General features: G+C 40.5%; 1 protein-coding gene across 1 annotated transcript; it reads right to left on the bottom strand.

Moving 5' to 3' along the window:
- Window positions 1-508: 508 nt before the first annotated feature.
- Window positions 509-12,937, bottom strand: dusp19a (dual specificity phosphatase 19a). Its single transcript, XM_012879518.3, has 5 exons — window positions 12,783-12,937; window positions 10,819-11,060; window positions 10,166-10,212; window positions 7,854-8,006; window positions 509-1,109 (listed from the first exon to the last, which is right to left on the bottom strand). The coding sequence occupies exons 2-5, from the start codon at window positions 11,039-11,041 to the stop codon at window positions 903-905; spliced, it is 630 nt and encodes a 209-aa protein (XP_012734972.2). The 5' UTR covers window positions 11,042-11,060; window positions 12,783-12,937; the 3' UTR covers window positions 509-902.
- Between the last annotated feature and the right edge of the window lie 332 nt (window positions 12,938-13,269).

Raw genomic sequence — 13,269 nt, 5'->3', positions numbered from 1 at the left:
TGAAAGAAACTGAGAAACTATGTCAGAGTTTGTCTGAAACTGTGGGAGTCACAACTAGCGCCTAGGCTTCCAAACCCTGCCACCCAACCATTTGTTTAAAGAGAGAAAGTACTCCAGGATCGTTGCTTCGTTGAAGACGTTGTGTCTTCAACCCTTGGTCAGTCCAGGCAGATGGCCGTTCATACTGACCCAGGTTCAGCTGGAGGTTTCTTCCTCCTACAGGGAGTTTTTTTCCTTTGTTTCCACTGTCTCCATATGTATGATCAGTATGGGGGTTTGCGAGCTTCATTAGATATAAAACATGGAGATAATAAACTGAACTTAACGACATATAAAAAGAATGAATTTGAAACTAGAGTATCTGATTGAATTGAGTGTATATTTTTGTAGCTTTGATTGATTTGTCTTGTAAAGTGACTTGAGATGGCATCTGTGGTGAATTGATGGTATATAAACAAACTGAACTGAGCTTAATTCTGTTCAAAACATTATAAACAGTTTATTGTGTTATGATTGATGTGCTGTTGCTACTGAAAAGAACTGCACCACTGGACAGTAGCTTTAATACACAAAAAACACCAGAGCAAAAGAAAGATCTTATAGGTCAGTAGCTCACAAAAAACATCTGAAATGTCAAAATCCACACAATTGAATATACCACAGGAGAATAAATGTAAATCAAACAGGAACTTTGGATAAATACACCTATTCTCACAGTTCATTGTGATATTTAGTGTCTAACATTTTCTGTAAACGCTGAAGAGTATTTCTGCACTTAAAAAATATTCTACACCTCATACATACTTTTAAATCATATCAGATTTTATGATTACTTAGCAGTGTTTTCATTACAGTCAGACAGATTTGTCACCAAACTGTATGACCTCCCCCAACTTTTGCCTTCAGTCTTTAGACCCGTTCATTGTGGGCGGTTTGTAGTTCCTCAGTTGTTCCAGGAAGCCAGGGTTGGGGGAGGAGGCAGGCCGGGCAGACTTCACCGCTGAGAGCGCGTCTTCAAAGGGCTGTCCATCACATGACATCAGGTAACCAATGACCACAGCCGGTGCACGTGACACACCGGCATTACAATGGACCAGCACAACACCTTTCTGAAACACAATCACATTGGGATGCATCAGTTTAGTCCAAGGATTAAGTAAACAATCCATTCCAGCTTAAACACAGAGGAACACTATTGGAAAACCTTTCCATGTGATGCAAAATTACAATAATGGCCACTTTGTGGCATAGTGGCTGATTTTCCGACAAGACGGAAGGACCAGGAAAAGCTGTGAAGACGACAATGGAGGATAAACTCATCATCACTGTTTGTGCCTATCCTATCATCTATGATAACTTGAGTCACTACAGAGATTATTTTGATATTTCATATGAATTTATTTTCTACTCCCTTGTTCCCTGTGTGTTCTATCAGCCATTTTTAACATTTGTATTAGTTCTTCTTAAGTTACTTGCCCTTCCTCCATAGCTGCACCCAGTTTCTAATCCAGCAGCTACTTGATCATAGATCAACTTTTCATCTTAAGGATCTCCCAGTAAGTCATCTCTTGGTCAGATTATCCTGCTGTTTCCACCAGCCTGTTTCACTGCTTTCCTCTTGTAATTTGTTGGCTTCCGATCTGGACCTTGGTTTTGTACGTTTTGTTTTCAAGGTAAATTTTTGTTTATTTTCAGCTTTCACTTTCTGCCTTCCTACATTTGTGTCCATATTAACAAAGGACCAAAATAAGCACCAAGAACACGCCCTCTAAATGTTGGTGTTATTGTAAATGGCTGCACAGTGGCGGAGTGGGTAGCACTGTTGCCTTGCAGAAAGAAGGTCCCCGGTTCAACTCCAACCCTAGGTCTTTCTGCATGGAGTTTGCATGTTCTCCCTGTGCATGCGTGGGTTCTCTCCGGGTACCCTGGCTTCCTCCCACAGTCCAAAAACATGACTGTTAGGTTAATTGGCTTCTCTAAATTGTCCTTAGGTGTGAGTGTGTGCGTGAATGGTTGTTTGTCCTGTCTGTCTATGTGTTCCCTGCGACAGACTGGCGACCTGTCCAGGGTGTACCCCGCCTCTCGCCCAGTGAATGCTGGAGATAGGCACCAGCACCCCCCGTGACCCCATGAAGGATTAGGCAGGTCAGAAAATGGATGGATGGTTGTAAATGGCTTCTTTGTGCTGAACATTAGGTCTTTCTAAGTATATTTCCGTTCTAAAGCGATGTTTGCTATTTAATTGGCAATTTTATCTTCGGTGGCTAGCCTATGGTCTTATACTTATTTTAGCAGAAGGCATCTTAACTTACATAGCTTGTCACCAACATTTGCTAACAGTGTTAGCCAGAAAATTCTAAATGGTAGGAAGTAAAGTTTGCAATGGGTGTTGCATCAAATTTCCATTTTCTCTACTCACTTATTCCTATTAGGTTTTTGGGGGCTGGGGCCTTTCCAAACAGTGACTGTGTGAAAGGTTAGTGCACACCTAAATGGACAGTTAGACACAGTATGTATGTATGTTTGTATACAGTATGCTTTATATTCTCCTAAGGAGAATATACTTTGTTTGACAGTTGTGGAAGACATGAAGTATCCTGAGAAAACCTTTAGATGCATGGGGATAACATTCAACCTCTACGCAGAAAGGCCCTGTAAAGATTCAAACCAGCAACGCTCCTTCTGTGTGGCATGAGTGCTAACCACCGTTCCACCACATAGCTAGTGTCTTTACACAATCTCCTTGTTATGCAATCTTTTGTCTCAGTTGTTACTAAGTTGGTTTTTGTGTAAAAATGTAATCCTTTTGCAAGTTTCCACCTCTTCATTCATGCAATTTGTATTTAAAATAAGGTGTTGTAGAGGCCACATGAAAAAAGAAAATTCACTCAGCATTCCAAATCACTTGAGTAAACAGCTGACTACCAGAGTTAACAAATGTATTAGCATTCACTGTGTAGTTTAAAATTCCAGTTATTTTAGTTTTTACATGGTGAGAAATTATTTTGGAGAACAGCGTAGGATAAAAATGTCAAAATAACTTAAAACTCTATAGTTTTATTGTGAGATTGTTTTTACTTTGTTCTTTTTAATTAAAATATAAAGTACATGGAAATAAAACTCTTGTCTGAATATACTCATGCTGTTCTACACCATAGTTGGTGAAACCTCAGACACTAATTTACCTCTACAACCTAATATTTTTAGTTGGTTTAAAAATTGTAAGGAGTATTCGCAGAAGCTGCTTTTTACCATTGTTATAAGCATTATACAATAATCATAGCACTTCTGCTGCTCTTTGTAAATTTAAAAGCCAAGTAAAATATTTGACCTGGGTTGAGTTATCACTTACGCATCCCTTAACTACTGATTCAAAGCTCTAAAGTTGTTGTCCCTATTTTTGTTGCTACTGTTCTTGGTGTTTTCTCTTTACGACCTCTGACCTGTGGTGTGCCTCAAGGATCCTTACTTGGCATCTTTATCTATAGTCATTTCGTATCACCAGAAAACAATAATTCACTTCAGTGCTTATTATTATAATGCCAGTAATGCATAATGTTACCTGTCCTAGAAGCTTGGTCATTTTAAAATCAAGCTATTCAACACAATGGCTTAGTTAAGACTAGGATTTTGAATTAAACATTTAAAACACAGGAAAACTGTTGATTATTTTTTTTCCTTAATATATTATTTAGTCCTCTGATTGTTCAAATGATCACATCCTAACAATTTCTCTCTCACCAAAACAAAAAAGGCAAGGATTATGTAGCTATTTAAGTCAAATTACACCCATCATTCTGCAACTGGTAGGTTGCCGTTTCAATCCCCCACTGGCATGGCAGCCTCACTTCTGTCAGCCAACCCCAGGGCAGCTGTGGCTACAAACATAGCTCACCACCGTGAGGGTGTGAATGTGGGAGTGACTGACTGTAGTGTAAAGTGCTTTGGGGTTGTCAGACTTGATGAAGCGCTATGCAAGTACAAGCCTTTTACTATTTACTTAATTCTGTAAAAGTTCAGTGAAGTACTACAAAAATGTAGCAGTAAAACAAAAGTTATGAAACAAGAAAAAGTTTTGCTTTGCTCCCTAGAAATCAATTGAAGTGCACAAATAAAGTGCCTTACCTGTGATGACAAGCATTCCTCATGTCAATGTTAAGCTTGCTTATTGCCATTCATCAATAAATATTTAAACAGTTTTGAAAAAAGAAAAGAATTAAGGACAAAAGGAAGTTGAAGGTGCTGGGTAACGTGCAGTGATCTTATCTGAACACAGGTTGGCTCTGCACTCAAACAGAACACACTCACTGTGACTTCAGCTCTTTGAGCTGCACTAAACAGCGTGTTTGTTTGTGTCTTTAGGAACTCATTAGCTTCTCAATTACAGCCTGTTCCATCAAAAGAACACTTTACACCACATGGCAAATGGCAGGGCGGACAGCGGTAGAACAGCCAATAAAATAAGGAATTTCTCAACATAAAATACTTTTTTTAACTGAATGCATCATCTATTCTATGAGAAACAATAAACAGAGAAAGAACTAAAAAATCTATCCTTTTTAATCTATAAACTTAACTATAACCTTAACTTAAGCGTGTATACTTTATAGTATAAAGTATACATGCTTAAGTTAAGGCTTTAAGATTATTGGTGAAACACAATTTTAATACTGCATTCAATCAAAAGCTAGGTATATTTCAAAGATTATTTTCAACCACAAATAGGGTAAACTGGGTAAGCTTAAGGATATTTGTTCAGAAATTTAAATATATTTATATTTGGTAGAAGTAGAGGCAAAACTGCAAAAGATTTTCCAGTCATAACTTCTGGTTAAATGGTCCGAAATGCATGAAAAAGAACAAATGCTGTTACATCCTTAGGAAAATAACTTGGATTTTAGCCCAAACCTTCAGGAAAAGTCTGAATAAATGTAAATAGGAGCAGTCTGACATAACATTTGCTCAAAAACCATAAAAAAAAAAACAAGTTGCATCTGGATATCAAATATGAGCGGGGGGGAATTAACAAATGCAATTTAAAAGTGGCAGATTTTACATATCCGTTGGACTATGTTGTTCTGTCTGTGCTTCAGTCAAGAGCTCAGTTGTTTGCGGTTGTCATAGCAACATCAATATCTACTGTATCTGTCATCGTCAGCCAGATGGTCTGCCGAGTAATCTGATCTTTCATTTCAAATTGAATGAATTGGTTTGGTTATCAGGGCTGGAATTACCAAAAAGACACACACAGAAACATATCATGGTGATGAAGTCATACACACAGGCACACTTCCTGTAATCATACACCTCTAATGACTGCCTAATCACTCTGTGTGTGTGTGTGCGGTGTCGTGTTGAGGTGAGGCCGAGGCTCTGCTGCTAAAAGCTTGTATGTCACTGCGATCTGATCTAGATGCTGCTTAATAAAACATCAACAAAACTAAACATCTATTATTCAGAGCAGAAAAAGGGGAGAGGAAGCAAGTGGCAAAGATGTCAGGGTGTCGGTCGCGTCGCCGCGGCGTGCAAAAGTATTCACACCCTTTGAACTTTTTTACGCATTTTGCTCACGTTGCAAACCACAAACGTTTACTGCGACGTCCTTAAACGAAATCCAGCGCATTGCTGGGTGGTAAATGGGATTTGATCGGCGGATGAATCCAGGTGTTCTGCTTCTGGCCTCAGAGGTTGGTTGGAGAACATGAGAGAAGAAGACAGAGGAACCCAGCAGACAGGTCAGGGAGAACGCTGTGGCGAAGTTTAAAGCAGGGCTAGGGTGGAAAATGATATCTCAAGCTTTGAACCTCTAACAGAGCTCTGTTCAATGCATCATCTGAAGACAGAAAGAGTCAGGAACAACTGCAGACCGACCATGACATGGCCGTCCACCTAAACTGAAGCTGCAGAGATTCCCAGATCAGGTGGGAGAGTCACTGGGCAGTACAACTATCATTCAAGCCCTCCACACGTGTGGCCTGTTGTAGAGGAGTTACTAGAAGAAAGTCGTTTTAAATGTGACAGAAACACATGGACAGAACAAGCAGGAAGGAGAAGGTGCTCTGACCAGATAAGTTGAAATCGGAGGTTTGGAATGAGCTGGCAAAGACTTGAGACCATCCAGCAGGACAATGACCCTAAACACACAGCCAGAGCTGCAATGGAGCCAAGCATATCCATTTGCCAGGATGGCCCAGTCAAAGTAAAGGCAAAAGGCAAAGGCAAGGCAAATTTATTTATATAGCGCAATTCAGTACAGAGACAATGTAAAGTGCTTTACATTATTAAAATATAGGAATAAAAGCAAGTAGGGATAGAATGTAGAAACAAAAAAAGAACAAAAAAGTGGTGATTGAGTTTACTAGAACATTCAAAGGCAATTTTAAACAAATGTGTATTTAATCTTGATTTAAAAGAACTCAGGCTTTCAGCACTTTTACAGTTTTCTGGAAGTTTGTTCCAGATAAGCGGAGCATAGGAACTAAATGCTGCTTCTCTGTGTTTAGTTCTGGTTCTAGGTATACAGAGTAGGCTGGAGCCAGAAGACCTGAGTGGTCTGGAGGGTTGATACACTGATAACAAGTCTGTGATGTATTTAGGTGCTAAGCCATTTAGGGATTTATAGACTAACAGAAGTATTTTAAAGTCTATTCTCTGAGATACAGGGAGCCAGTGTAAGGACTTTAGAACTGGGGTGATGTGCTCTACTTTCTTAGTCTTGGTGAGGACGCGGGCAGCAGCGTTCTGGACCAGCTGCAGCTGTCTGATCCACTTTTTAGGCAGACCTGTGAAAACACCGTTGCAGTAATCAATTCTACTAAATATTAACGCATGGATTAGTTTTTGCAAATCCTGCTGAGACCTTAGTCCTTTATTCCTGGAAATGTTCTTCAGGTGATAGAAAGCCGACCTTGTAATTGTCTTTAGATGCTTTTGGAGGTTCAGGTCTGAGTCCATCACTACACCCAGATTTCGGGCCTGATCAGTGGTTTCTAGCTGAAGCAGGTGAAGCTGTGTGCTAACTTTTGATCTTTCCTCTATTGGTCCAAAAATTATTACTTCAGTTTTGTTTTTATTCAGTTGAAGAAAGTTTTAACACATCCAGGCATTGATTTCTTCTAGGCATTTCCTCAGTGCTTAAACTGGTCCATAGTCACCTGGTGACATGGTGATGTAAAGCTGTGTGTCGTCTCCATAGTTATGGTAGCTGATGTTGTTATTTTTTATTATCTGAGCTAGGGGGAGCATGTAGATATTGAAGAGGAGGGGACAGACCTGAATACTGTTGTAATCTGTGGCAAGACTTGAACGTTGAGGTTCACAGACACTCTTCATCCTGAGTTTGAGCTATTATGCAGCGATGAATTAGTAACCTTTTTTTTATCTTTTTCTTTTCACTCCGTCATTAGAGTAGCATGCACCGGTTTAGGGACAAAATGTGAAAAAGCTGTCGGTCACGGATACTTTTTGCAAGGCTTTGCGTTGCAAAAAGTTTCCACAAAATCGATTTAACTTTCGCTCGGATGAAAGCTTTTTATGTTCTGTGGAATAACATGTCGGCAAAAACCTAATCTTTACGCAGCAGCCGACAAGCCTTTACCCAGTAAACTAAGTCAGGTCCGTTGGATGAGGTCAAGTTCTTTGTCTCAGAAGGAGATAAAGAACAGAAAAGAGTGTGCAGTTGAACCCAGTCAGACCATCTGGTTATTCGATAGCGTGGTGATGTTATCACTTTGCAAAGCCAGATTAAACGGAGGCTATGCGACAGGCTACAAACTTCCAGTCTTGATTTAAGAATCATTTGCCACGTTTTGAAACGTCGTCACAGAGGCAGTGACCGGCAGCAGAGTTGTTACCTCTCTGTGGGCCTGCTGGATGAAATCACAGCAGTCCTGCATGTACTGCAGCAGGTCGGTGTCGGGATGGTCCAGGATGCTGACGGTCTTGTAGATGAACAGGTCCGGAAACACGTTCTCTACTCCGAAGGCCACGTTCAAGATGTGAGAAACCTGAGGAGGGAGGAGAGCTGGTGGAACCGAAGTGCGCAGCATGCATGGATAGACAATCTGAATGAGAAACGTTCAGGCTGTAAATAAGCCCTCTCAGTGCGTACTACGCTTTACTTGTCTTTAAGCCCCTTATTGTTGAATGCTCTTTAAAGCTTAATGGTTAAGAATATTATATTCACAGCAACACGAGATCTTGTTGTGACGTGCACAAGGCCAGCGACACTGAAAAGCCACAGCGGCTGCTCAATCTTCAAAGCAGAAAGGTTTAGTCTTGCACCCCAGTTTTATAAAGCACTCTAAGTTAAAGAACAGAACTCACAACACACATTTATTTTTGCATTAGTAACCTTTTAAACGCTTAGGCACAATTTACACAAATAGGTGTTGAATTGCCAGGTGATTTTGTTGATGTTTCTGGTTGTTTTTCAATGTCTCGTATAAAACGTCGCATGAAGTTGAGATTTAAAAGTGCAGGGCTATTTTCTAATGTGTCTAGAAGGGATCATTTAGCCCAGCTCTAACTCAGACGATCTTCATGGCTTCGCCTGTTTGTTCCCATACTTTCGTTTTATCCAGACTTCTAAATTTATCCGTGTTTTTTATGTGTTTACAAAACTACTGTGTCGAGCAAAACTCGTCAAACTCTTGCACTTCTTTACATTTTCTCATGTTACAGCTACAAACATTATTATTATTAGTAGTAGTAGTAGTAGTAGTAGTAGTAGTAGTAGTAGTAGTAGTAGTAGTAGTATCAGCACAAAGTAGTGCATGATTGTCAGGCATAAGAATAAAAGTGGTTTGCAAGGTTTCTATTCCAGAGTAAAACTGAAAAGTGTGGCGTGCATTTATTTTCATCCTCCAGTCAACATATGGAACAATTACAGCTGCAGGTCTTTTTCTCTTCCAGCTGTGCACATCCACGCACTGAAATATCCACCCATTCTTCTTTGCAGAACAGCTCAAACTCATTTAGTTTGGATGGAGAGTTTGTGCTGACAAACAAGATTAAGTCCCAAATCAATAAATCTCATCTGGATTAGACTGAGTCGTTTTAATTAATGAACAGGATTATGTTTAGGGTTATTATCCTGCGGGGAAGTGAACCATCACCATGGCCACGAGCCTTTTGGAGCCTCAAATGGGATTCGTTCCAGGATTGCTGTGGTTTCAGCTCCATCCATGTTTGCCTTAACTCTAATCAGCTTCCCTGTTCCTGCTAAGGAGAAGCACCAGCACAGCATCACGCTGCCACCACAATGTGTACAGGAGACCGGTTAGGTTTCTGCAACATATAGCATCTAGGCCAACAAGGTAAGTGTTGGTTTCACCTGACCAGAGCGTCTTCTTCCAGATATTTGCTGTTTACCTTACACGGCTCGTGTCAAAATTACAAAAGGGACTTCTTATGAAATGCTTTCAACAATGGATTTCTTCTTACCAACCTTCCAGAAAGATCAGATCCGTGCCTGACTAACAGTTGTCCTGAGAGCAAATTCCTACACCTGAGCTGTGGATTTATGCAGCTCCTCCAGAGCTACCATGGCTGAGTCTCTGAAGCTCTCCTCACTCAACCTGTTAGTTTAGGTGGACGGCCACATCTGGGTAAGGTTAGTAATTTTACCCTTCTTCTACAGAAGATGAGTCTGTGGGAACCTAACCCTGCTTTAAAATGCTCTACAACTTTAGCCCTAACCTGCCTGCCATGTTCCTTGGTCTATATGTTGCTGAGGATCAATAAAGGTGAACTCTGTTTACTTTACTTTTTAACGCAATTGGAAGATCTAGATTTTAATTAGAAAATTAGCCAGAATGCATAATCAAATCATACTTCTCATTTCTTTTTTTGTAGAAAATGTTGAAAACCATGCATCGTTTTCATTCCCTATCACAGACACACACTACTTTGTGCTGCTCTGTCACATTGAATCCATATGAAATAAACCGTTTGTGGTTGTGACAAAACACGGTGAGGTTTAAGGGGGTGTGAACACTTTCTTTACGTGGTTCCGTACATGCATACTTATTTAAAAGATACATATGCAAGAGTGTGAGAGAGTCATGTTCTAAGAAGCAAAGAGGGCCGACCCGAGACTTTTGCCCAGAGCTCCCGCACAGCCAAAGAGCCTTTGGTGATGTAGAACCTGACCTGATCTGCTCACCTTGTGCTTTCTTAGCGTGCCAAAGTCATGTGCAGCATCCTGGGAACCTGTTGACACACACACACACACACACACACACACACACACACACACACACACACTGTCAATTAGACGCAGGTCAAAGGTTCATCCAGCTTCCATAAGTAAATCCTCGTGGGTCATGTCTCCTCCAGTACACCCCCACCTCGGCACTCATGTTACAGGTTCTGACCCGGGAGGTCATGGTAGTTGACAGAAAGTGACATCCAGGCCAGGGCAGGGAGAGGAGGTGAACCCGTCTGCTGAAGAGGGCAGAGACTAAGCAGCATGCTGCGTTTAAAATGCTACTTTAATAACTAGGATGGGTTATAGAAAAAAACCTTAAATTGAACTACACTTTTAGGAATGAGCATTTAAGAAACGCAAAACATTTCTGATATATAATGTATGACCAAAATACTACGTGTCTGTTTTCTGGGAACCTAGGATGGATGGATGGATGGATGGATGGATGGATGGATGGATGGATGGATGGATGGATGGATGGATGGATGGATGGATGGATGGATGGATGGATGGATGGATGGATGGATGGATGGATGGATTGTCCACCCAGATAAAACGTGTTCTATTCGCACTTGTTCGACGAGTCGCTGTGTGACTTGACTACTCACCCAGAAGCAGGTAGGGTTTGACAAAGCCGACCTGCAGGTCCCAGGAGGTGTCAGGGACGTAGCCCAGCATCTTCTCCGGGGGCACGGGGTCTTCCACCACAGTAATTGTCGAACCTTTCCAGGTCTCGATAATGCGACGGCCACTCAGCGACGTCACACGGGTGCACTGCTTTCGCAGCCGCGTCCGGGAAAAGCTCTGGATCTCCCGAGTCAGAGACTGCATGACCAAAACTTTACGGAAGCTGAGAAAATGGGAAGGCAAGGAGAAATGTCTGTAAAGCGTTCCCACTTCAGTATATAAATATCTTATCTTTAAAAAGTTGATATTGAAGTTAACCAGCTATAAACTCCAGGAATTAATTTCCCAGAAATGCAAATTGAAGGTGATAGACAGTAACCCAAGTTTAAAAAGTAGTTCTCTGACATTAAAATGAATGTGACGATACCAGTGGCTGTTCAACATTACTGACAGTCACAAAGAAGTAAAGGTACTGTAGAAGACCCAGGTATTTGCCGACACTTCATCAACTTAATTCCACATCCTTTATTGCCCCGCTCACACGAGATAATTAACTTTTCCAGATTGCATTAGCCCATCTATTTAGAGTGCTGCAATAAGTTCAGATGATTTAGCATCGACGGTGCTGGAGCACCTCGTCACCTCCGCTCTGCATCGCTTCATTTAACTCCACTCAAAATTCTCGGCCTTTGGCTTTTCAGTATACCTCAAATGGCAAAATGTAAGACAAACGCTCATTAAGTTTTCACAGCAACGAATTCCTGGAAAAAAAGTGGAGGTGTTTCAGACCAGCAAGCAGCAATGTCATCTGAAGCATATTACTGAACTTTAAATGCTCTGTTTGGTTTTTGTTACCAAAATTAACAGATTATTCATAGAATCCTGATGGGCTGAAAAAGTAAAAAATTTGACTGACTTTCTGGTTCAGCGCTAAATCGGTTCACTTGGCAGTAATAAATCTGAGCTAACAAACATGACCTGTGGGGTTCCTCAGAGCTCCTTTTTTTGGACTGCTTCTATTCGCTAATTACATAATCGAAGTACAAAGTATTGCGCCATTTTTAATATAACCACACTGATGACAGTGGATTCAGAAATACATTTAAACACTGACATAAATTTATTTTCTTTTTTCTAAATCGGCCTTCTGCCACGATAGATGTTAAAAGTCTTCTTACTGGTCCACTGAGGACTTGAATGTTTAAGGGCCTGAATACAGTCAGGTATGAAGTATCTAGAATATTCCTTTGTAACACTTCAATTCTATAGTAATAAATGTAAAATTATCCCTGATTTTGTATGTTTACCTGTGTGTGCCTCTGTCTCTGTCTGGTTTTGTTACTTTTGCTGTTCATTTCTGAGACTTTATTTTGATTACCAGCTGTTATTGCTGCTGTGTAAGGTATATAAATGACTTTGACACAAATAACATTCTAAATGAGAGTATAGACGTATTTATTGACTCTTTTGCTGAGGTATCCATTTACCCCAGAGAATGAGTTCCCAGAACTTCTCATTTACTAAATAAGGACTGTACATTTCTACTTATTTAAGTTTTACATCCCCCAATCCGTTCAAAGGTAGGTTGACATTTGAGGATCTCACAGAACTCCGTTCGGGTTTAAATCTGATTTTCTCTGCATTTTCATTTTTATCTTTTGCACCGATATCTTTGTACACTGCATATTGCTTTCAAAATCTGAGGTTTTTTTTAATCAGTGTTAGTCATACAACATACTTTCAATTCGCTCGCTAGTGAATTTATATTAAATATTCTTAAATATTTGACACAAACCAGGACCGCCCAAACATTGAACACTGATTGGTATAAGAACCAAGTATGTAAACAAAGCAACTGTTGGTTTTACTCAGCTTGGTTGGTATACAGTGAGAAACACATCCATAGCTCAAAAGGATCAGGGGAGATTGAAAGTGTGCATTCTACCTGCTTTGTCAGATGTTCAGCTTTAGTTCTTGTTCAGAAAGGCAACGTCTTCCTGTGATAGTAGATGATCCGGTTTGAACCAGGACGGATGGAGAACCATGGAGACCCTCTTCATTCCTCGTTGTGGTCTCCAACAGTCGTGCTCTGGGACCTGCTGCTGCTGACTGCGGCTGGTCTACGTAAAACCGGATCCTGACAGATGTCTAACTGCCTGGCCGGTGTTAAACGGGACAACCTCTGCTGGAGGTGAGCCGTCATTGTGCAACATGAAACCAGCTGCCTGCCTGAACATCTAACAAGTAACATACATACAGAGACAGACTGGCTATGTTCAGCTAGATTATGTCCCATATTAGATCCTATTAAAACAATACTTGATGGGGTTATTCTATTTTTTGTTATCAAAATAAATAAAAACTTTGAGGTTTCAAATGAATTAGGTCTTAGAATTTTAGTACATAAGTAATCAACTTAAACTATAGACAAT

Source organism: Fundulus heteroclitus, chromosome 7, assembly GCF_011125445.2.
Source record: "Fundulus heteroclitus isolate FHET01 chromosome 7, MU-UCD_Fhet_4.1, whole genome shotgun sequence".
NCBI classification, from domain to species: Eukaryota; Metazoa; Chordata; class Actinopteri; order Cyprinodontiformes; family Fundulidae; genus Fundulus; species Fundulus heteroclitus.
Note: the sequence above shows the minus strand (reverse complement) of the source record. Positions and strands in the feature narration are given on the sequence as shown.